This window comes from Equus caballus, chromosome 3 (assembly GCF_041296265.1).
Source record: "Equus caballus isolate H_3958 breed thoroughbred chromosome 3, TB-T2T, whole genome shotgun sequence".
NCBI classification, from domain to species: Eukaryota; Metazoa; Chordata; class Mammalia; order Perissodactyla; family Equidae; genus Equus; species Equus caballus.
The window spans coordinates 50,002,594-50,029,313 of NC_091686.1; the positions used below are offsets into that span (position 1 = coordinate 50,002,594).

Here is a 26,720-nt window from a genome sequence, read left to right on the forward strand (position 1 = left end):
CTGGTAACCACCATTCTACTTTCTGTTTCTATAAATTTGACTACTTTAGATATCTCACATAGGTGGAATCATACAGTTGTGTCTTTTTGTTCGCATTCCTCATTTTTTTTTTAGCCTCAGTATCTGACCCAATTGACCACTCCTTCTAGTCTCCTGTCTTCTGTGCCTTGACCCTACACATGTGCCTGTTTTTAGTGTTATTTCATTGGCTATTCCTGGTTGCATGAGGTTAAAGCTCTCCACCAATAACGAAATTTCAAAATGTTAATTTGGCTCATCCATATTTTGATGGGATGATATGCAAAATATATAAGAAAAAAATTCTTCACAAAGGCTAACCTCTAAAAGGAATGCAGAAACTTTCTTTTGCAGCATAAAAACCTCAAGTCTCCAACTAAAAACTTCAATGCCTCCTCACTCTCCATATAAATATCATAAAATAATCAAATAGAATGATATATTACATCCCCACATGGCAAGTTTTCAATAACAGGAAAAATTTGAAAACCTTAAAGTATGTATTTTACAGCTGGTAAAGGAGAAAAATGACAATAAATTGTCCTTGGCATTTTCACTCTTCCAAAAAGCAAACATTCACACAATAATACTGTTAAGCAGACAGTGGAATATACCAGGATCACAGCTGCATCTGTACTTTTGGAGTACTCTGCTATTAGCATAGCAAAGCTATTCATTTCAGTCAGGGAAATTGCTAGTCGTCTGGAAAAATGAGTATCTTCCACTGGCTTCGTGACAATACATATGGTGAGTATGTGCACTTCTAACTATCATCTCCCTTCTGGAAAATTAAATCAACTAAACCTCAGCTGGAAATTTCTGGTACTCTTAATCACAAGCTGAATTTATTAATTGATTTCAATAGCCTTTGTGTCTGCAGCAGCCTAAAAACATTATTTGAGCCTGTGAATTCTACATTTATTATAGATGGAATCTTGAAGAGAATTTAAAAATCATCATTCCTTTACACATGGGGAAGCAGAGAGGACTGTTAGAGGTTAAAAGATTATGAAGTAAATTATAAAACATGAAAATACCACCAAAAACGAGGTTCACTTTTTGAGAGAGCAAAGAAAATGAACTGACTCAAAGAAAGAAGTTTTCCTGAGGTTCCCAGTTTACTGAAGCAAGGAAAAGAGGGAAACAAAAAGAGACATCTCTGAAGGAACTGGAACTTATTATTTGTGTTGGAGGACAAATCTGCTCTTTGTTGATACATCTCATGTTCTTCACACCTTTCAAACTCTGCCGTAACTCTCATCTATCTCTCTGCTGTTGCCTTCCCTAATGGATTTCACGATTATTACATGTCCTGTCTTAATATTATGTGAACTCTTTGGTTATCTACATTATTCCTTGATCTCTTTAGAGAAAATGTAACAATGGGTCTAAAGATAAGATAGGTAAAGAATGAGTACATATTATATTATGTCTATAAAAGAATGCCTATATACAATCATGTTGCACTTAACACTGGGGATATGTTCTGAGAAATGCCTTAGGAGACTTCATCACTGTGCGAACACCATGGAGTGTACTCACACAAACCCAGATGGTACAGCCTCCTACACACCTAGGCTATATGGCACTAATCTCATGGGACCACCATCGTATAAGTGGTTCATCACCGATCCAATGCATCGCTACACAGCACAAGACTGTAATATAAGGATTTTAAGGGGTAACATCAACTTAAAAATCACTTGGAACAATCCCTTGATAGAAGCCTGACTCTCTCAGTAACTGCAGGGCACTTACCATTCACCTCAGCCCTTCTCACCCTGCGTTATCAATTTCTCCACTGGACCATTCCCATTAGGGAGTGCAGCAATTTCTACTAGCTAGGAACAGCTTCTTCTATGGGGCAAAAATCTGCTGTTTTGGGGTTATTAACATAACCCCCATATTATAAAAATAATGTACATATGATAAAAATATTTTTCCAGATTCAGGATAAGAGGATGCATTGTTCAACAAATTGTGATGAGTCAATCTGTTACCTATTTGAAAATGTAAATGAATCTGTCTGAATGCCTACTATTCAATAGCCACCCACCGTGAGTCCTTGGAGAACCGGTGTCTTCAGAACACTACCACAGCACCTCACGTTCCGGTGAGTGTTCTGCCAGCACTAGAGAACAAAAGCCAGGCCACACACACTCTTGCTAAATATTCTGGATCAGATGTCCTGAGCTTTGCCATTCACTCACTCACTGCATTCACTCATTCATTCAACAACAAAATACCATTTGAATTCCCACTTGCTGCAGGCATCCTTGCCCACTTCAATTTCCTGCCCTCACAGATCTTCACTCTAGAGCCCACTTTCCTCTAACAGACCATGAAGATCAATCCCATCCTACTTTCCGTCCCTGTTTACCTGCCACAAGCAGAAGGGCAAACTGCGTGGGTCATCCATCACCTCCTGGACTGATGACTGTTTTACGTATCTTCTGATCTATCAAGTGCCCACCCCTCTCAGCCCTCTGTCATTCTACTGTACCCTCATCACTCTGCACCCTCCTTGCAGTCCCTCGAAACGAGAGGTTCCTTTTCTCTCAAACCCTGTATGTTTATAAACCTGGAGATGAGCAAGTGCCCGCCTGTTACTGTTTCTAGCATCAAGTCATCTTCAGTCCTCCAAAATCCCAGACAATGACCACTCACTATCTACCCATTCACTGTCTTTCCTCCACCTTGCCAACTGCCTACTTTAGCCCCTGGCTCACTGCCTTCCTCTTTGCCCTGTTCCAATGGTCTTTCTTGACGACTTCAATGTGATCATGCGGAATCACTGAATAATCTGTGTGCTAAATCCTTTGACTTCTCTTCAGTGATAATTCCTCCAAGGTCAACTCCTAGGCCTGGAATACCTCAGCCATGCACTCCAGAATTCATAACCTCTATTTTTTTCTTCAACAAGCATAACATATCTAAAATCTGGATTTTAAGCACATTTATTTCTAACTCACTTACCCCTCTACCTCTTGATTCTATTAGTATTTTTATTGTACTAAATTGACTCTTACCAATTTCACCGACTCTTAGCAACTGAAGTCTCACCAAATTCACGACTCAGCAATTTTCCATTATCCCTCACTCACGGTCCCCAATATTTCCACACACCTTTCAGTCTTCCTCTAAAATATAAACTCACCCAATTCTCTACGTCTCCATTAATACCTCCACGACCTAAGCCACTATCATCTCTTGCCTGAACTAAGGGAATACACATGACTAGCCTCCTGCTTTCATTAACTCTCCCTTATAATCAATTTTCCACAGTATTCAGAGTGAACCTTTAAAAACATACACCAAATGTTATGCTCATGATTAAAATGCTATTATTTGGCTTCTTATTTTATTGGGATAAAAATTTAAATCCCTTAACAGAACCAATAAGGTAATAAATGATGTGACCCCTAACTACTTCTTCAATCTCTCCCTCATCACTCTCTCGTTTATTTACTGTGCTGCAGTCATAGCTGCCTTCTTTCAGTTCCTTAAACACAACAAGCTGATTCCTGTCTCAGGGCCTTTGCACTTGCTATTCGCTCTGCCTGGAGAGCCTATCTCCTGCATATCTGATTGCTTAACTTCAGGTTATCCACGTTTCAGCTCAAATATCTTTTTTTCCCTAACTAGTGTCTAATGACTTTACTCCTCTCCTGCCCTCTCCCCATTATACTCATCATATTGCCCTATGTTATCTCTTTATAGAATACATAATAACATAAAACTATTTTATTTACTTTTTTATTGCATGTCTGCTCCACTGGACTCTAAGTCCATGACAGCACCTTGCCTCTACTATACTATAAACCAAACACCTAGAACAGGAGTGGCACACAATAAGTACTTCATAAGCATTTGTAGGACTTATTTATTAAATACAACACATCATAAACATGAGCTGGGACTACGGCTAATCTATGAGGCCTATGACCAAGGCAGAATGTTTGGGGAAGAAGAAGAAGACACAGCTGTGGATTTCTCAGGTCAAGGAACTAGCCCAAATTATTAGCTAAAATAATGACTGCCTCTGACCGAAAGACAGCTTAATTGTCCCAGATTTTTCAGTTGATTTTCTTGGGATTATCTATTTAACTGTTAGAGATTAACACCAATGATTAAACATAATACGCCAGGAGATTTTACTAGTGCAGAATAGAACTATTGCTTGCCTTGTAATTTTGGGAGCCACACAACATGACAAAGTCATGTTGGGTTTATTTTCTTCTAAAATTCTTAAATTTTTTAATTTGTTTTTGCTAATCTTATCTCCCACCCCACCAAATATGTCCCAGAAGAGCAAAATGATCTGATCCAAATTGCACATAACCACATTAAATTTCTCTTTTTTAGCTAGATTTGGCCCATTTTCCTAGACTCCCAACTATTTCTGAAGGATGATCCAGTGATGGAGCATGTATGCTACATCTCCCCTCTTCATGACACCCACAGATTTAGGCAGCAAGCTAAAGGGGTCCTCATCCAAGTCACTGACTGATCCTGTAAACAATATCCTTTGGTTAAACTCCTTCAATATGTTATGTATCTAAAAACCTGATGATCATTAGCCTCATTTCATTATTAAATTCAAGTGGATCTTAAGAGCCTTTCTTTGATGACTGACTGGTTAAAATTAACATTTCACCCAGTCTATCCCAAATGTATTAATCTGGGTGTGATCTGTTTCTTGAGAACTTAATTCTGGTCTTGGCAATCCTGCCTTCCTCTTCCCAGTGCTCACTAGCTGAGCTTCTAAGAAAGCCTTCTGGACTTTTCTCTAGGTGACCTCCAGTTCAAACTAGTTTATAGTTTAGAAGTTAACGTTTTTCTTTTTTGAAAATCAGCACTATATTTACCTGTTCCCAGTTCTATATTTTCTTTCCAATTCTCCAGAATTTTTAAATAAAATTCACATAGCATTACCTAGCAAGTCTCACTTGTAGGTTCTCTAAACACTTGCACTATAAACCACTGAGAAAAAGAAACTACACAGAGCTCATTTAGAACCACTTTCCACCTGGGGCTTCAAGCCCCTCCTGAATGTAAACAAACCAAAATCACTTCAGTATCTACCTCTGGGTTTGGGTGATTCTCTTTTCTTGTTTATACCTTTCAACAATGAGCATTTATTAATTTCATAATAACCCTTGACAATATCACTTCACATGTTCATCTCCTGAATTAATATTGCCTCATTATCTTTCACACTTAAATGACTTTCGTGTGTGTGGAGGTACATTTTCTCAACATGCATGTGGTACCGCTTCAATATCCCTGCTAATATCTGCCAAGAGATTCACTGATTTTAACAAGAGATACTTGATTCCATCGCTGTAAGCAAAAGGAAAGTGTGAGTCCACAAAGTTTGCTTAAAAATGTTGCTTCTCTGTATTAAAAAATCAAATTTACCCATTATCTAACCAGTGATATACAACTACCTGATACCATTAAAATCTCTCAGAAATTTATTCTCATTTTTTTCTTCTTATGAATTACTAGTATATAAGGATAAAGAATAAAGCATGTGAAAAGACAAAATAAAAGTGGACCATTAACTCAGACACTGCAGAGGTGTCATCCTAGTTTTAACACATCCTTCTGTTGCAGAAGTGAATACAGATTCTTGAGGGTAATTAATTAGGTGCATGTGGGAGAGGAACACCTATCACAAAGCTGGACATGAAAGCAGCACTCAACATATACCTGTTAAGAGGTATAAAAATAGAGAAATACAAAATAGGACACACGGACAGCTGAGACTGCTTTTAAGATTAATGTAACTTGAAAATAGAATTCTTTAATTTGACTAAGAAGAGAAAAATTAAGATGTCTATATATCCATACCTGTCATATAGTTTATACTGTATAATGCAATATCTTATTTCAACTTTATTTTATAAAATTCGACCATCACAATACCTTCAACATACCTTCACATAACATAAAGGTAGAAAAACTTGGGCTTCTGAAACTTTCAAAGTGACTGAAGTATGTAAAACTGAATAGGCGCAAAAGATAGAAAATTAAGGCTTCCATCATGGCGAAGATTGTCAACTGTCAATGCTCCTCAGTAAGTTTATTAAGTTTTGATTTCCTTTGAAGTTAAAAGAAATGTAAATGTGTCTTTAATACTGAACGTGTCTTCAATACTGAGTTTTAGTCAAGAAGACATGTTCCTTTTATTTTCTCGTTTAAATTCAATAAAATAATTTTGTTGTGTAATTTGCCTCTCTAAAAGCAAACAAAAAGAATTTATCCAAACAGCATCATAAGAGAAGCATCGCTGGTCCAATAAAACTTCTAAGGAACTTAGTGCATATTCTGGGCAATGAAAGTCAATTTTTGCATATTACTGATTTTCATGAAAAAAATTTTTCATGAATGGTAGTCTCCCTAGTTTAATTTGGTAAAAGTACACAAGTATTTCGATAATTAAACAATTTGTGTGTGAAAATACATAAGGTAGATAGGAACTACTTTTCCTGCTTTAATAATTTTAAAGTAATATTATCACAGGAACTAAAGTGTAATAATTACTTATGTTCAACAGATGGCGATCTTTACATTAGTTACCAAACCAGTATTTGCATAGGACAGTATAATCTACCGGAAGAAAATGAAAGGAGATAAATTACAAATATTTCATATTTTGCAACAGAAAAAAATTATTGCTTGGTTATATACCCTGTGGGTTTTTTCCAGGTTGGCAAACATACTTTGCAGGAATGTATACGATGGCATCAGCTAAGAGATTCTATCTGGCTGTTATTGTTTTATTTTATTTTTAAAAATTAGACTATGCCTTGTGTTGTGTGTTTTTGGGAAAATCTGATTGTTAATTCTTACCTATGAAAATATGTGAGAATATGAAACTAGGGAATGATTCCTGATTTCTTTGCCTAGCATATAAAGGATAGTAGTTTTAGGTGATTTACTCAAATGACAAGCGTCTTAATAAGGATCTGCAACAGAGTCCTGTATATCTGTGAAACAGAGCAATAATGAAGACATGGCACCAGTCAGCAAACTGTGCTTCTTCATTAATCCACCTTACGCTGGGCATATGAATATGTGAACAAGCTAACATTTTTTAAAAACTTGCTGTAAAAAGAGTATATTTGGAAATATTTATGTAGTTTCTGCCTCCTAAATTTTCAATGAATGTACAAAGGTGATAGGTCTCTGTTCAAGAAGTAACTTAGGATCTGTCCTGAGGGCCTTCAGCTGGAAATCATGTGGACAGGACTTACTGCTATGGGATAGCCTATACGAGGATTTTTCCCCCATAACTGTTTCATTTTTGTGTAATATAACTGGTGACTGGAATTTGAACTGTTTTCCTTCTAAGAAGAGAGGCAGTCACTTCTCACTTAAAGAGTATTTTATATCTTTGAAAACTGGAAATCCATATCATACATTATCAATTCTTCATCATAATATATGAGAAAATCAGAACCCACTACTCTTTGAGAAGGAGAGATAAAAGACCGTTAAAAGTACGTTTTGATCATGGTAATTTCATATATCTTTTTACTAAACTGCTACTTTATGCTCATTTATATAGACCTATATAAGCATGAAAAATTTAAAATTGTTTATTAGATAAATATTTTACCATATAATAGAAACAGAGAAAATAGTGAGATCAAGAAAATCACCTTTTAACTTAAATTATATACTGCTTGACACATGATATATTTTAGGTGTATGTTTCTAAAAGAATTATCTTTCAATGAAATCTTCTATGGTCTCCCATAATTCTCTATCCTGGTAAGCCACATATTATTACTAGCTTTCCATTATTAATATATTACTGATAATATGGCGGTTGCTTCTTTTTAATCAATGTTGTAGATTAGACTCAACTTCAAGCATGTCCTTAGCAACGATAAAACTACGTCTACTGGTTCTTCCCATCAGAGCACTAAGCATCTCATACACCTGTTTCTACAATTAGTCAGGTATCATCTTGTCACAGGCGCCACTGGACTATTCATGTTAAGACAGACCAAAAACACAAAGTAAAATGAATTAAGAAATAAATTTTCATTTAATTAAAAAAAAAATCTTCCACAACTATTTAAGAAACAGATGATATCAGGGGTAAAGTGTCACCCACTGCCAATTAGATTACCAAAAGCACAACAATTCTCCTTTCAAACAACTTAGGTATGATTCCACTTTATCTTCAGTTAAAGACATTAATGTCTTGATATTTTCATGAAAATTTGACCTTATACTGAATTTATATTCAATTAAAAGTTATGTATACTATGCTGTAAACAATTTCTCTAAAACTCAACAACGAGGGAGTTGACAAATATGCAATTATATACAATTAGTAACCATTAGTTAGTGCCAAATATGGTGAGGATACTAAAACCCTTGTTTCACAGAGTCTATACTCTAGTTAGGGATACAGGAGGTGGAGACAAATACATGTCATCCAAAGTGAAAAAGGAGGCACCACAACGTAACTGCAACACTTTCAAATGGGTCCATGTCAGTGACTACTGAGGAATAACTTTTTCTGGGATGCTAATCTGTCAAATTGAGTATTACTACAGAAAGGCAGCTGTGTTTGTTATGGACTGAATTGTGCGCTCCTGCCCCCACCGCCAAATTCATATGTTGAAGCCTTAACTCCCAATGTGACAGGATTTTGAGACAGGGCTTATAAAGAGGTAATTAAGGCTGAATGAGGTCCTGCCAGTGGGCCCCTAATCCTGCTAAGACTGGCGTCCTCCGAAGAGGCAGAGCCACCGGAGCTCGCCTGCTCTCTCTGCGTGTGCACAGAGGAAAGGCGACACGAGGACACGGGGGAAGGTGGCGATCTGCAAGCCATGCAGACAGGCCTCACCGAAACTAACTCTGCTAGGATCTTAATCTCGGACTTCTACCTCCTAAAACTGTAAGAAAATAAATACCTGTTATTAAGCCATCAAGTCTGTGGCAACTTGTTATGGCAGCCTGAGCTAATATAATGTACTTCTAATCTAAGACGTAGTTTACCAGAGAAGAGTCTTAAAATCCTAACACCCACTTGCAAATCAAATTTGTATATTTATATCACATTTATAAATATATTTCTACACAAATGACCCTTTATATATACGGATTTATATACTAAATGTATAGATCTTTACTTATACAGCTACAGTCTCATCCAGGAAGAAACACCATGTCTATTAGAATGCCTTTTCTGGGGCCGGCCCGGTGGTGCAGCGGTTAAGTGCACATGTTCTGCTTCAGTGGCCTGGGGTTCGCCAGTCCGGATCCCGGGTGCAGACATGGCACCACTTGGCAAGCCAGGCTGTGGCAGACATCCCACACATAAAGTGGAGGAAGATGGGCACGGATGTTAGCTCAGGGCCAGTCTTCCTCAGCAAAAAGAGGAGGATTGGCAGCAGATGTTAGCTCAGGGCTAATCTTCCTCAAAAAAAAAAAAAGAATGCCTTTTCCTTCCAATTAGTATGATCATACTAAGAGTCTTGTCTTCCAAGAGCACATACTGCAGTTGGAGGTTTGGGACATGCAGACAAATGCGCATAACACAGATTAGAAATGGAGGTGCCCAAAGAGGGGTAAAATACTATAGGATGTTATTCCAGAAGGGAGAGGATCATTCGTCCCAGGGAGGGTGGGCCAGTACACTATGGGTGAGGCTGTATGGTCAGAGTTTTAGGAAGAAACAAGAAACCCTTTGAAGAGGGAGCATTTGCACGCAGCCCAGTCATTCTCTGGCACACCACTGGCATTTTGGGCAGGAAGACGCTTCAATCTGTGGGATTATTCAGAGTATTACTTTGAGCATCCCTAGCCTCCTGCAGCACCTCCTGACCTCATAAGATCTGTAATAATACAGTATTATCCTCCTACACATTCCCAAAGGCTACTCAGAGCAGCATCTCCCCCAGGAGAACTAGGGGTAAATTTTTAAGGATGTGAAGAAAACGGCAGAGGTGTTCAAATAAAATTTATTTAGTGACTGATTAAATGGCTAACACATTTGATTCTAAATGTTGCATATGGAAAATTATACAAAATCATAATATTTTATTGAGTGCTGCTTACCAGTTACAAGTGTTCATTACATTTACTCAGCTAATGCTAATTTTCTATTTTGAAGCTTCTCATTCCCTGATTCATTCATTTCGCCCTGACTATATTTGATTTCCCAATACCTTCACCTACTCCCGGGATGCTTCTGATACAATCAATAAATAAACATCCTTTACTTGAGCCAAAGAAAAGTAAATGTATCTTCCTTTAACTTCCATACACCTTTCAGGCTGCACTTACCTGATCTTTCACTTTAATGATTTCCCTAAACAGTGTTTGTGGTCTGGGTTGAAGATTTAAGGAGAAGGGATGAGAAGTGACAAAGACAGAGGTGATGAGAAGATGAAGACAAGGCCCACACTGTTTGAGAACCTGTGCAACTGTGGTCCAAACTGGGATGGAAAAGACGATGATTCTGTGGCAGATCAGGTTCTCCAGAAAGCAGACTCCAAGACAGAGTTCAGAATGGAGGGTGCTTATTAACAAGGGCCGCTAGGACCAACACCTGTGAAAGAGGGAAGCCAGGAAGCAGGAGCGCGCAGAAGGAGGCGCTGAATTGTCATACAGGACTTATGGCAGTCAGCTGACCGCACAGCAGCTCTGGAGCTGGAAGGGCCCTTCCCAATTGTCCCCAGCTGGGCTGAAACGGCCAGGCTTCTCACTGCACCCCCCCTCCCCGTCAGTTCACTGCGCGTGGACAGCCCCAGGAAGGCTGTGGTCTTGGAGGGGGCAGTGCTGCCACGGAAGTGGTATGAGAAGGCGCTGACCCCGGCACAGCCAGCAGCAGGGTACCAAGTGCTCTACTGACAGAGTGCCTGGGCGGGCAGCAGCGTCCACCAACGATTCTCACTGCAGATTTTGAAGGAGTGGAAACTCAGGGGCAGAGAGCAGTCAGCCACAAATCTGAATCTAAGACCAAGAATTTATCATTCTGTGTTTCTTAATATGATAACCACAAAAAAATGCTGATGTCTATTTTGGAAAGAATGAACAAGGAAATATTTACTTGGTTTAAGGAATTTTCTTGAATGGGATAAGTGAAAGGAATGGGTCCAAACAATTCTAGACAGGTTTATATAGAGAGGATTAAATTGTCGAATTCATCACTAAAGTACAAATAGAGCATTATCTGTCAGATTTCTATACATGAAAGTTCTGATTTTGAACGTCTTTATGTATGCTTTACAGGGCATTCTAGTCTCTACATGCATCACCAACAAGCACTGTATTAATGCCTCCTTCTTTTAGGTCTTCAACGGGTCTCAACGGGAAAAGCATTAAAGTGATAACTATGCCCAGGGCTGGCACTAACTAGGGGAATGGACTTTATTTAGCAAAATAACCTCCCTGGTTCTTCATGTTTTAATTTTACTTGGAAGTCGTTAAATACAATAAGAAGACAACTTCTCAGGTAAAATGCTGTGAATAGTATTGAGAATATGTGTCATCTGCCTATATGCATAAACATTCTATTTCTGTATCATGCTTCCCCTCATACACCACATGTTGGCCACACTGTCCTTTCAGGTCAATGCTTGCCACGCTCCTTTCCACCTCAGGGTTTCCACACTCATTTCCATTCTGATCCCAAGAGATCATGTGATGGACCCCTTTTCTTCCCTTGGGTGACCACATTAAGGTCATCTCCTCAGAGGCCCACATCATCTAAGTAACCCCCCCTGCCTATGCCAAATTTCCTTTATATTAACTTATTTGATTATCTTGGTAACACAATCATCTCAGGTCATCATGTTTACATATTCACCTGTTACTCACTACTGAATCCCTAGCACCTGGCATTCAAGCACTATTCAGTAATTATTCACGTCAAGGAATGAATGCAGGCAATGAAGGAATATTAATGACTTATGTGACTTTAAATACACATCAGAAACACAACAATTGCAAAATTATTTGTCTGGGGAAGATCACTTCATTCTATAGTTCTGAATAAATTTGAATAAAAGAAGGTTCTGCTATTTAACAAACTAAGAGATTTTTATCTGAGACTTCCTAAGGGTATAATAATGTACAAAATGAGTAGGCTTCTGTTTCCACAAATAATAACTTTTTTGAGGTAACAAAACTATTGACTGTGTGGGAGATATTCCATCTTCTGACTGGTAAAACAGTTTAAGAAAAAAAATGTTGAAAATTGTTGTTAAGAGCAACTTTCCAATTTTACTTTAAAAACAAGCCTATGATAAAGAAAGTCTGTATAAGAGAGACAAACAAAAACAAGCTATAAATCAGGTCACTAGACTTGCAATAATATTTTTGCAAGAAGCTTTTATAATTTTTGGCTAGCCTTTAAGCTAGGAATATAAGATGTCCCAGGAGATTAATTGAGCACAGGAATTCAACCTCTGACAGGGTCAAATGGAATGTCCTTTGTGATGCTGGCTGAATATTCACCCTCATACTCAAATATGAATCGTTCCATTTAAGTAAGTCTCTGCTTTCATGAGACATTAAATACTTTATTTTTAACTAGGCAAGGTATGAAATTCTTATTTTCATCTGTACCTACTTCAAGTTATAAATTTCTATACAGGTTCTCTTGTCTCTATTAGGGAAAAATTCTTTTATTTACCTCAAAGTCTCTTTCTAGTAGTTCTTTCTCTCAACTCTGTAGTTATTCTAGAAATTTGATTCTTGGTGGAAAATATCATGTTTACTATACCCACACCATTGATTTTCATGAGAATTTGATTCTGTCTTCTTTCAAACATCATCTTTTGAAATCAATGAAGAATTACTAGGTATAGGAAAGCCTGGCCTAAGAAAGTAGATTTTCTTATAGAGGCCAGAGACACAGTAATAACCGGAACTGACGGCCGAGTCATAAAATCACAAGCAGTATGTGAAGAACAGCTGATGCAATAAAAGAAAGACATGTTAATATATTATGTAGTAGAAAATGAACAGATACATCCTAGAACTATTTTTAAATGAATTTGACATGCCAAATTTCAAATAGTAATCAATCACTAACTGAAATTAACGTTAGTTTCTCCAAATTATCAGGTAGTTGTCCTAGTCTATGGTGACATTAAAGTGAAGAAAACCTGGAAAAGTGAAAAATGGAACCTTGAATGCAGGCAAGATTCTTCAGTAATCATCTTCAAACAAAGACTAACTCTATTTTGTGGCATAGTCTAACTGATCTTATGCTACTCATATAAGATGTTATGTTAAATAATATAACAATGCAGGAAAAAAATCGAATATGGGCCTTTGTCATATTCCATACTCACATTTTAGGAACATTAAAAATGTTTTCCCAATGAAAGGTCAAGAGAATTATTTATTTTACCCAAGTAATATTCTAACAGTCTTGGATGGTACTGTTACTAGCTTCAAGGAAACAGAAAACAAGTACAAAGCTAAGTTAAATGCAACTTTATTACAATACTTTTCCAAACTTCAAAATGCATGTATTATTGAATTTAGATCTAATATATAATACATTATATTACAAGACAGAAAGCATTTCTAGTCAGATATTTAGCTTGCATGTTTTGCCCAAAACAGAGCTTCCTACGAACAGTAGCAATGCACAATAGTTTATATCACTAAGTAAAATATTTCTCTGATGTCACATAAAGAATCATTCGTATTGCATTTTATGTTCATTTTCTCTAATTTAGAAACAAAGCAAACTTATCTTTTCTATATCTTACTAGTTAGTGTCTAGAAGTTGTCTATACCCTAAAAACATCCACCGGCTTAGAAATATTTCCTTTGGTAGAAAATAGGATTTTTGAAACTAACCAACCAAAAGAACACTGCATTTCCCCATTGAAAATAGGGGCAGCATTCTCTTTTTTCCGTTTTTAGGAGCCAAATCTGAGCCTCCTCCTTTTCATACAGCCATCCTGAATAGTTCCTGCTTTAAAAGATATTCAAACCTATAATGAACTCTATTCTAATAAATTCTTCTCTGTTTTGTCTTGCCTCCTCATATTTGTTTATTTAGAATAATTTACAACCCACTTAGAACATTACATAATAATAAACTTAAAAGTAATCCTGGAAAATGTAGTAACATAAAGGAAGTATTTTCCAAATTAGACAAGGACATTATTTGCTCATCCATCTCTGCTTCAAACGACCAACCAAATTCAACTTACGAAAAGAATTCCTTTTCCAAGGTCACTATCCTAATAACAATGGAAAAAGATGTAAATCCACTGAAGAGATCTAGTCCTTTAATTTGCTCTCTTAGTTTAACATCTATGAGCTACCTACTAGCACAAAACATGTTCATCCTCCCATTTTCACAACAGCAGGAAATGGTTAGAAGAGTATAGAAAAAGTTCTATTTTTTTCATAAGGCAAATTTAATACAGATTTTGCTACGAAGATGGAAAACAAAGTGAATGAAAAGGTGTGTGCTGGCTGCTTGGGGGGGCAAGGCTCATAAATCACTGTACGTTAAGAGCACGTGCTGAAACTTCATGGTGCCAGTCACGTAATTTTGTGTATTTGGGACTAAAGACGTGAAGGGGTATCTTTTCCCTGTGGAAATAAAAAAAAGAAAAGAAAAGAAAAGAAAAGTGATAGAAGAGTCATAAGAAAGAGAAAGAAAAGTTTCTAAGTTCATCATGCAGAAAACATGCCTTATAAAGCTTAATTTCACATAGCTGTTTTATTTAATAGCAAAGATTTTAAGGGGAGAGCATTTTTAGAAATACAGAAATTAATTCATAGAGCCCTCTGGGAAACATCAATTTTTATGCCCAAAATAAAGTGACTGCAAGACAACACATTGAACTCATACACAGAGATCTGTAGTGTTAGCAAAGCACCCCCAAATACACCTGCTGCTCACTTACTGCAATACAAAAGAAAGGAAGCATAGAGAGAAAATCCACACAATTCTACTAATTTAAAAATCTCTAAGTTGTACATTTAAGTCCCACAAAAGGCACCAAAGTTAAATGCTTAGCTTCTACTTGCAAAGACAATATGCCATATCATTACACTTGAAAACGTGAAAAAACAAATTGAGACCATTCATGAAAGGAAAGCATTCAACTTACAAAAAGACGGACAACTTACTTTGCCTTCTTTGTATTATCAGTTTCAGATTCTTTCACTGAAACACAACAAGCAATATTCAGTATTAGTAAGCTTTTTTTAACTTTAAAGTCACTTAAGCAATTACCTATATGAATCAATACCAAATGGTCAAGTTGCAGAGTGCCACTAAAAAAATTCCATAATATGTTGTCATTGGCTATATACTATAGTCAGTATGACTACTGCTACCACTACTAACTACTACTACTACCACTACTACCACTACTACAGTTTTCAGTGTAAGACTCCTGGGCTAGTTTCTTATTTACAGTACCCATATTATGCATGGCATAATTTAAAAGCAAACTGTCTCAGGAAAATTATTGTTTTCCAATAACCGTCTATCAATCTAAATGCTATTCTCTATGACAAAGAACAAGCATCCATTAGAACCCCTAAATATGCACTCACGATGCTCGGTCCCAGTGATCTGGGCGAGGATTCGGAAAGAGCGAGACTGGGTTGTTCCGGTCCTTGGATGCCAGTCTTCAGTATCCTGAATCAGCCTCTTCTTGCTGGCATCACTGTGAGTGGGTATGTGATAAAACTCTGTGTTGCGCTCCACAATGTGTTTTCTTGGTGGGCTAGGGTTAAGAAAAAAAGAATTACAATATTTTTAATTATATTAAGGACAAAAATATCCACCAGCAAATTATTCATCATTTATACATTTAATCCTCAATGTTCCTCTTATACATTTTGCTACTAAGCCTCAGTTTTTTTTAAAAAAAGACATTGTTCTAAAATAGAGTAGACTAGGTTTTTAAAGAATTAGTAAAAAAACAAAAGGTACTTAAACACTAATATAAAATGATAGTATAAGTATCTATTCAACAGAAAGGTTACCGTTTAGGCGGGATTTTCCTTTTAATTGACAGAAGAAGGCAGCAGAAGAAAGATTTCCAACATGAAGAACAAGAAAAGAAAAGAATAAGAAAAGAAGGAAAATAAGAAATTAAAAAGTCCACAGTAGTTAAAGTCAAATATTTAGAAATTACTTGTATTGTATGCCTAATAAATCACAGATACGGACTACAACCACTGTTAAATATCGATATGCTGCTAAAAGGTACTGACTTTCACAAAATTAAATGATCATATCTTCCCTAGGCCCAGGAACCAAAAAATGGTTTCATACAGGCTAAACCAGCAATTCCAAACACAATTTTGAAAAGGCCCAGACCACCATTTTCTATAGTTTTCTCATTCACTTGTACAGATATCCCTCATTCTAAATAGAGTGAGTGCAGAACCAGCGGAATGAAGAAGAGCTGTGGTGGATCAGAAACCAACGAAACACCTATCAAAAGACCAAGAGGTAAATCTTGGCTCTGTGACTTGCCAGATGCTTGATTTTGGACAAGTCGATCTCACTGAGCCTCAGTTTTTCATTTATAAAACAAGATTATCACAAAGTAGCATTGTTCTGAGGATTAAATGAGATAATATATGTGAAAGGGATTTGTAAACTACAGAGTTTAAGAACTTTGAGTTTGCTAAGAACATTCATTTTTTCTATTAACAAACCATAAATATTAAGGAATTTACAATGTATACTGTTTTTACACTTTAACCTAAGATCTACTGAACATAATACATACTCGTCCCCTCTCTCCTCCCTCCCCCAAAAACAGGAGAAATGCAAACTTTCCGAGGCTATGAATTTAACATCAGAAGAGTCTGACTCTGGACTAGCAGATGACTGGCACAGACCCAAGGAGAGAAACCACTCTAAGAGTGTCAGGTGTGGGTGGCAACACCTGCTGGGTAGAACTCCTGAGAAAATCACAGTACTCTAAGCCTGCCAAAGGACTGCTGTCATTTTAACAGTCACACTATCAAAACCGTCTCGGTACACAAGAAGAGTTTGTGTCCAGTGAAGAACATGACAGAATTCAAGTTAACATTGGCTTTAGAGTCAGACACAATGGTTTCAAGTACCACATCCTCCACTCAGTGTGTGCTGTAGATAAGTCAAGTAACTTTCATCTGACAAATGGAGATTGCATCCACCTTAAAGGGTTATTTTGAGGAATATGTAAGATAGCTAATGTATGTAGTGTTTTCCACGGTAACTAACCCATACTAGTACAGTAATGATCACATAATGTGTTCGTCTATGACTACTAGAAAATGTATTTGTGATGCGTGTTCTAAGACTATGGGTCATCTGCATACATAACAGAATCAATAGTATTTACACACAAAATTAGTAATACTCATTATACTTATTATTATAATTTATGGTACTATTTCAAGATTTCAGAGTGAAATATCTGAAATACCTTTTACTAATATTGAAAACCTAATGCTTTTTAAAAGACAAAATTTTTAAAAATTAGGAAATAATAGGCACAGATTACCTTATAAATACACTTCCTTTAACAGATATAAATTCCAAAACAGACGACACTTTATCTTATGCAATTTGAAAAACCTTTTATTTAGCTACTTATTATAGTTCTACATTTCTATATAGTGAGTGAGTGTAGCTGACTCTTATAGTGGTGCCAATTTTAGTGCCACTATAGGTTTGGTCTATAAAAATACAAAACAGCAGTGTCAAGCTATGATACTAAGAATAATAAAATGACGCCACTGAAAAATATTTTTTACCCATGACACCCTTGCAAAAAGTACAGTACACCTTACACTCTGTGACATTCACCACAGCTCAAGGTCTTGTGTTAAGTGATAGAAGTTTCTAAACATTTACTTAGTGTTTTCTGGCTTCGAAACTCTAGACTCTGATACTCTATGATTAAAGAAGAGAATAATCTCAGTGATTTTATTTCTAAAAATGTATTTGGGATAGAACATAAATTTAATTATCAAGAGCAAATACTTTATTTCAAAATAGAGACATTCAAAATTAGCAAGTTCATTCAAATTTTTAAGAAATACTAAACCAAGGAGGCCCAAACTACACGTCTAACTCTAGTGCACACCGTCTGTATACTTACTTATCAGCCTACTAGGTTGTTCCACTACAGAAGTATGGTTGTTCTGAATATACTCACTGATTCAAATGAAGTTCTCTAGCATGTTAAACATGTTTCCTAGGCTCCTTAACAGATCTGAAAATTCTTGCAATGAGAAGACACTAAAAATCCACTGGTGGTGTTAAGTTGAAAGCAAGATGGAAAGTTACAGAGAGACAACGATGAAAATTACAAAAGGAACCAGTGATTAGGTACTTACACAGTGCCAGGGTTACTGGAGGAGTAATACACACAAAAAGACGTTATAGAGCAGAGAAGACATTGATGTTCCCAGGATGATGGAAAACAGACAAAGACGAGGCCAAAAAGAAGAAGAAGAAGAAAAGAAACAAAATGAAATAACGAAATTAGAAACAAATTTATGTGAAGATGTTACACAAACATCATGCTTCAAAATAATCATGTAAACACACAAAAACAAAAATGAACAAATGTTAGTCAAAATTCTGTTACACTGTTATTATTTGGACAACAGTTTTATAAATGTTTTTCTGTTTCCCAAAACACTGAGAAAAATTTTATATATTAATGCTAGTTCAAGTCTCAAGTTACTAATACCAAGGGAGAGAGATCCACTATGTAAAAAAAAAGTTCTAAGTTTCTATAAAATCCATTTTATCACGAATCTAAGTTCCTACCATGTTCCTAACAAAAGGCAGACAATAAAATAATTACTAGATGGTAAGATGTAGAAACAGATCATTTTAGAAACCACTTTTAAAAACCGATCAGAATAAGAGAAAATCTTTCACTGTCACATAATACAAGTATATATTAATAGCAAGTGTAATCTCCTCACATAAACTATCCTAAATCATATATTAAAAAGGAATGATAAGCTATTTGAAAATATTCTCTAATTTTTTGCAATGTAATGATTATGATGAAAAAATATAAGAAACACACTGGGTCATAAATAATGAACTATCACTCAATTTTCATACTCTCCTGTCTGGCATTACACTGCCCTCATTCGCAAGCATATCCCAGTAAGTTTAGAACTGATTTGTGGGAACTCCACCATTCTGTAACAGCAGAGACCTCATTACTGCCCAGAAGGGCACGTCTGATATCATACAGTTAAGGAACGAGGTTAGTAACACCGGAAGAGGGAAACCTCAAAACATAATTCATTCACATAGCTGATGAAGCGTAGAATCATTAAAAACAAATATATTCATATTCCATCATGGATAGCGAAGACTAAACTCTATAAAGTGTGTCAACACACTGTTGAATCAATCCTTCTGCAATGAAGTTTAGTTAGAGTAACTACTAATTCATTATAAATGTAGTAAGAAACACTGCCCCGCAGTCTGAACACTAAGACCGTGCAGTGTAGCTACGCTATATTTCCACACACTCAAGTCAGTTTCATTAACTCAGCAGAGGGCTGAGTTTTGCTGAATGGGAGTGACACGCAGGACTAAGTCGATCTCAATAGTTTACAGGTATTTATTCTTCTGTAGCCACAATGCAAAGCATTCTCTCCTCTGCACTGCTATTTTAAATAGCAGGGATATTTTCCAAATTACCTTCTCCTGAACAGAGTAGAATTTTAGACATCTATTTAAACATTTGAAAGTTTAGGAAAATCTTTATGTCAACATGAAGTTGGGGGTAAATGTTCTATGGCGTGGTGGGGGCAGCAAGTGGGGGGTTGATTGGTTTTAACTGGAAGATGTCAACTTGAATATGCCAAACAAATATTTTCACGTATTTTAGAAAATGTACCCTAATGAAATAGCAACCATACACGGCAGTGGCATCTGTGCCAAGGTGACAGTCAGATGTCCTGGTTTCTCACCGTAGCTGTGCTGCCCACTTCGCCTGTGCCCTGGGCAAGCTGCAAGTCACAGAACCCTCATTTTCCTCAACAGTGAAATGGGTTACAATTTCTCTGTCTTTCAGACCTCTGGTAAGGTCATGTGTTTAACATATTTGAAAGCACTTTAAAAACTATATAGGGGGCCAGCCTGGTGGTGCAGCGGTTAAGTGCGCACCTTCCGCTTTGGCGGCTCGGGGTTCGCAGGTTCAGATCCCGTGTGGGGACGTGGCACTGCTCATCAAGCCATGTTGTGGCAGCCGTCCCACATATAAAGTAGAGGAAGATGGACATGGATGTTATCTTAGGGCCAGTCTTCCTCAGCAAAAAGAGGAGGATTGGCAGATGTTAGCTCAGGGCTAATCTTCCTCAAGAAAAAAAACTGTATAAGTACAGGTTTGCTGTTAGTATCGATTCCCCAACTGCTCAAAACAAGGAAAGTGCTATCAAACCTGGCTGTAGTTTATGCACATTATTCACTCATATAGCCTCAATTCACTCAATTTTCCTCAAGTCCATAATCACTAAAAACAAACACTAATTTCAAGTAACAGAAATAAGCCCGGGTCACAAGCAGGTGATGCAGAGGAAGGCATACCAAAATTTGGCTTCCAAAGACCTAATCTCGAATCTTTATCACTTACAAGCTACATGACTTGAAAAATTACATAACCTCTCATTGTTCAAAGTCTAAAAGAGAATTAAATCAGATAATGCATTTAGGAAGACCTAGCACAATGCACAATAACACCTAATAAATTAATGAATCTGAATCTGGAATTAAAAAATGATTATAATTAACCTAAAAGCTAAATTTATTTTTCCAAGTCTTATTTTTCCTCCTTTACAAGTCAAACTGTTATGTTGGAATCTAGTAACTAGTTAAAATCTTTGTGTATAAGAATCTCACTTTAACTAGACAACAGGAAATGAGGGTTTGGGGATGTCTGACCAGTACACTGGTGCATAGTATTCCTAGGTGTGTACAACATGAAACCATCCTGTCAGTGAGACCACAGCCACACCAGAAGGAAGCTGCTCTCATAATTCAAAGTGAATTCTCGTGGGTGTGTCTAAGACTGATATTCCCTATTTCCAATGCTGCTCTACCGTGTGATAAGAAATTTCTCCACATGCTCAGAATAATCATAACTCCATTAAAACAAAATTACTTTAAGTTCTCATCTAATGTGATTTTTATCAATTTTTAAAGCTAGTAATCACCAGCCTGTTTACTGTTAATACTAACAGACATAAAAGCAAGGTTTTAAAATTAGATCACAGTGATTCCCAATGCCTATGCCAACTAACTGTGACATTAATAAGTTCGTAATTATCTCTCTCAACTAATTTCAAAGGTGTATAACTTTCTATCATCCAGTAACACACAACTGCACATACAGAGATCTAAACCTTCCAGTAATATTGTTTGAAAACTCATAAAGCTTTTAGAGACTTTCCTGGGAAAACACTGGTTTTTGATATGAATTTGGAAATCAACTTAGTTTTATATATGCTATTCACTAGAGGTACGTATCTTTATTCTTCTCTATCTATCTTTATCGTTGTCTTCTGTCTCAACTGATACAAATTACATTCCCACAAGCATTACCTCTTTTAAACCATTACACAGCAAACCCCACATATATTTTATGACAAAAGTTAAACACTACCATTTATTACTATAAAGCAATTCACCACAACATAGCAATGCAAACCAAACCTACTGAAAACACTAAATGTGGTTATTCTAAGTTACAGCTGTTTTGCAAAATTTAACTTAATTTTGCAAAAATCAGGCATTCATGCTGTTTACTCATATATAAATCACCATATTTCCTCTCCAGTAATGTAGATACTAACTTTGTCACTTGTGTTTTCTGCAAAAAGAAAAGCATTTAAAAATATTACTACCATATTGTTTTTTTATTTTGTACGTTCCAAGGCCAGATTCTTCAAAATACCACATAGGAACTGTTAGAAGAGACTGCAGTCCAACAAAACTGACATTTAGGAAGGCTCTATGAAAGACTTACCTCTTGAAAGCAGTGGCACATTATAATGCAAAGGCCTTTGGAAACGGAAAAAGGTAATCACTTCAGCTACCTGACGCAAAGAGCTCCCCTCCAGTCTGGAATATAAAGCCCATTTTCCTCTAAGGAGAGGAAGGAGAGTAGTAAAGAAAACAGCAAGCCGAGACCAACTATCTGTGTACGCAGAAGAAAGATTAAAACTTTCTTAAAGTGCCTTGTTCATTATTATTTATAAGAAAGAACAGGAATGCTTATGTGGTATTATTAAGAAACATTCTAAAAATATCAACATAATTATAGATTTCATACTATCAGGATGAATAACTATTTCTCAGTAATGATGCTTAATTAATAAGCACTTGTGTCTTCTATTTATTAATCCTATAGAAATTTGTGTGGGATGTCTCTCAAACAGGCACATTAGCTATTACTTTAAATCACATAGAACTTAATTAATAAGCACTTGTGTCTTCTATTTATTAATCCTATAGAAATTTGTGTGGGATGTCTCTCAAACAGGCACATTAGCTATTACTTTAAATCACATAGAAACTAACAGTCCTCCTACTTTGAGGAAAAAGATAACTATGCGTTTAACTTTAATTCTTCTGAACTCTTAAAGTTTTGGTTACTGGCAATATATTATTTATAAAATAAAAATTAATTAATAAAAAGTAACCACTCTCAACTTTGAAAGAGCTTTGTTGCAGACCTTTTGTAACATTATAAAAATATGGGAAATTTAATTATCACATAATTAGTAAAAAATCTGACAATGATTTCAGAAAAACCATCTGACGTCTGATGTAGGAAATGCATTCGTCAATGTCACAAAACACCTACTATTCAAAATGACACATGACTGCCTAGTAAAGGGTGTGATCTATTTTTGATTTCACTAATCTAAACACAGTAAGAGAAAGGGCACTGCAAACTTGTCTTAGAATTTCAGACACCACACGTTGTTTTCACAGAAATCCAGTTCTTGTCCTAACAGCTGGACAACATTTGAAGTCAAGCTCTTTTCAAATACACCCAGTTTCTAAATGCAAAGCAGTAACTTGCTTGCTGATGATGCAAAATATGTAATAATCCCTTTTCTCCTGAGTCTTGCCCAGTGCTGGACACCAGGCACATGCTCCATAATCCCACGTCGACTGATTAAGAAGCCACCATAGCGGCCCTATAACCATACCACTGCCTACAGTTATAGTTTGAAAATAATAAGCTTTAAAGTGTTTCAAATTTAATCACCAAAGCTGTGCTTATAAAACACAAAATTTAAGCTTGGTATTTTCACGTGTTTTAAATGTCGTACTTTTTCATAACCTCGACTTGCTTATACTTCCATGATTTTCCAGAAAAAAGACTTTCTTACAAAATTTCAAGAAGTGTTAGTAAGGAGAAAAGATTTTAGCCAAACACTTCTTTCAACGAACTTTCTTCTACCAAACCTGAAATTTAATAAACAGAGTAAACTTCTGCTTTTAGTTTTCTGTGGGGCTAGCACCTGAGGGGCAGCATCTGTCTTTTCAGGATATCTACTTCAATTACTCTAAAATCTACCGTCTTAACATAGACATACAAAAAAATACAACCAAACACACCTCAACACTATGTTATTCTCTTCCTCACATGAAAGAAGAAATAACACTGTTTGAGGGATTCTAGTTTTTCTCAATAAACACAGCAGAACTGTAAAAAGCCACCCACAACCACAAAACCCTCTGTGGGCCTGGGAGCTGCTCCTCCAGACCTGCTCTCCCTCTCAGCGGCAGCCTGGAGCCCTGCCACCTTCGCTGTCAGGGCCCCAGAGTCGCCATGGCAGCAGCGCTACAGAAAGCACAGCCCCTTCATTACATGAATTAACATTCGGAAGGGATTATCTCAGAAAAGACCTATCCACACAATTAGTTTAATTATATTTTCCTGGGAACTGGCATCGGTAAAAAGCCTCACGCATGCAGATTATTTCCCTTTGTTTTCCTTTTAAAGTACATTTTTGTCACAATAAATCTGATCAAAATGATTTTACAAAAATGACTTCGGCTTAGAGTATGGTCACTGAATTCCAAAAAGAATAAAATGACCACTTATAAATGGAGGCCACTGAAAATACACTTCAACCAATTTTTCAAAAAATATACCACAAAAAGGGAAAAATCATAAGGAATAGATTTTCAAACACTTCTGCTGACATTACATATTTGCTGTCCACTGCTTTAAACCTGTTCATTTTAGAAAAATCTTTACAATGAAAATATTTTCTAATTTGCTTCTGATGTTTTTTACGTACCCCTTAATGTTACTGTTCTGCCATTATTATTTGCTTTTAAAGACTAAATTCTAGCTTAAGGTTATCTGAAAAGCGTGTTGCAAGCTATCTGACCTAAACTAATGCAGGATGCATAGACATGAGTTAAAACTCAATTTGCTTTCTGTCTTCTTAAGATTATTTCCTAGAAAGAAAGCTTCTCACCAACTCCTCATTCCTCTCTCCTCAGAGTGAGAGACATAAGCTGACACAACTGTAACACTGTTTAAACTTTAGGTGGCTAATCAAAGGATGGAAAAACTGAGGAAGAAAGATTCAAGATTCGCCCTGCATTATAAGTGCCAGCTGCTCAATGCTGTGCTAGGACTTGGAGAAAAAGAGTTATGGAGTAGGTTACATGGTTCATGACACGTCAAAATGCATAATTAGGTTTCGATTAACCTATAATTGCCTCGCAGAAAGTGCTGTATGTATATAACATAAAGCTACATGTTAATGAAGCAAATAAAACTTCACCTTCCTTCCTTCAAAGAACAGCTGATTTGGGGGAATGTAGATTGTTTCCTGGAAATTGCCTGAAAAAAGAGTTTTGATAAAAGCAGAAAGCACCCTTGGCCACCTACCCATTTTGCTGTTTACTGTCACCCTGGGATCCTCTTCTCTGTCCCTCTGCTAGCTCCTGAGCAGTCTCGGCACACACGCTGGTGACTGTGGGCTGCCGTGGGACAGTAACTGCAGGTTTACCAGCGCTCAGTGCAGATGGACGCTGGTCAGCACTAAGATTGGCATTAGCATGCAGTCCAGACGCAGCAAATGGGGGAGGTGTGACAGCAGCCACGGGTGGAGGGGAAGCATGTGATGAAGTGGTCGCATGGGCTGGGGTGAAGGCGGACGATGGTGATGGGATGGATGTGACTTTTGGTGAAGACACAGAGCCAAAGGGCCGGGGTGCCTTATTGTAGGTCATGTTGGTGGTGGAAGTGACTTTGGACACAGCAGGAGATGTAATGGGCACAGGTTTAACTACTTCTTTAGGTTCTCCCTATGTAAAATAAAAATAAACATACACAAAACACACCAAACACATGCAAAATGGATTCACTGAAAAGAACACACAGCTAGTTTCTAAAAGACAAACACAATCATGTTAGCAGCCCAAACTTTACATGTTTCCAGATAAAAACAATGAGCTGATATAGCATAACATGCATGCTAATGGGTCCCAACATGCATAATACAGATGCACACAGTGAATATATTTTTTTAATAAAAACGAAAGGAGTTTCAAAACATTTGGGAAATAGAGCAGGAAAGCTATCATAAAGCCTAAAGGTCATCATAAGTGTCAAGTGAGACATATTCCAAAGGAACATTTTTAAAATACCCCATAATAAACAAAATATCTCTAACTGAAATGTTTATTTTAAAATATCCAGAGTCTCAATTATAATTCCATCTTTCAAACAGGTTTAATTACTCTCCAGAGCACAATTATTTGATTCATGCAGAAAGAAGAGCACATTTCTAACTCTTCAATTAAAAAAAAAAAGAGTAAGATGATTTTCATCTAACTCAGAAATGTGCACATTCTAATTAATTATTTTGAATCACGAAGTTGCTTTCACAAAAACAACAAAAAAACAAACAAATGAACAAAAAAAATCAATCCTTTCCCTTTCCTGCAATCCACCTGTTTCTCTTTCTGGAATGTTCTGAGATATCATTCAGAGATGGAATAAAATTCTTTCCTTTTTCCAAAATAAATATTTAATAGTTATAGAAGGAAAAAAATGATCTTAGATGTTTCTTCACTACCATGAGCAAAAAAATAAAAAAAAAGAAAAGCTAGTAAGAAAGATCAATTTCTCCTAAAATTAACAGAATTTGTGTGTGCAAATCCCTATTCCAAAGCAAGTATAAACTTTAAGAGAAAAAAACAGGTTAAGTTTCTATGATGTTTAAGAATAAATCTCTACTCACCCTACCATCTCCAAAGAAAAACAATGAAATTTTTTTTAAAGCATATAATGGTGGTTCTATTAAATTTAATTTTAAGAAGAAAAACAAAGGTGATCTAAATTAATCTTACAGAAACAATAAAGCTAGCTGAGAGGGGGAAATAGCTTAATGCCTCAGCAAATCAATATAATAAGTAATTCAATGGAAAGGCACAAGGAGAATTAAGGAGAAAACTCCAAAAAGCATAAACCAGATGTATATGAATAATGGTTTGGGACAAAATGAGGATATATACGAGAGAAAAGGGTACTTGCCAATAACCTAATCTAAGAATACTCTGAAAACATAATTAAAAACTTATTATTAAACAAAATGTTATTAAAGACTTATTGTAATATTCATTTTCAGTAACCGCTTATTCTCTTTAGAAAATGTGAATAAAGATAGGC

General features: G+C 36.4%; 1 protein-coding gene across 18 annotated transcripts in view; it reads right to left on the minus strand.

Moving 5' to 3' along the window:
* PDLIM5 (PDZ and LIM domain 5) overlaps positions 1-26,720 on the minus strand; it is a 196,673-nt gene that overhangs the window by 60,138 nt on the left and 109,815 nt on the right. For 3 of the 18 annotated variants that reach the window (XM_023637708.2, XM_070262243.1, XM_070262246.1), the window contains 3 exons: positions 24,936-25,354; positions 15,589-15,761; positions 15,157-15,193 (listed from right to left, as the gene is read on the minus strand). In XM_023637708.2, coding sequence (XP_023493476.2) covers positions 15,157-15,193; positions 15,589-15,761; positions 24,936-25,354 — 629 coding nt within the window. Of the gene's footprint in view, positions 1-13,479; positions 14,614-15,156; positions 15,194-15,588; positions 15,762-16,023; positions 16,042-18,378; positions 18,394-21,867; positions 21,885-24,921; positions 25,355-26,720 lie in introns of those variants that run through there. The other 15 variants (XM_023637706.2, XM_070262241.1, XM_023637710.2 and 12 more) reach the window with 11 other exon arrangements.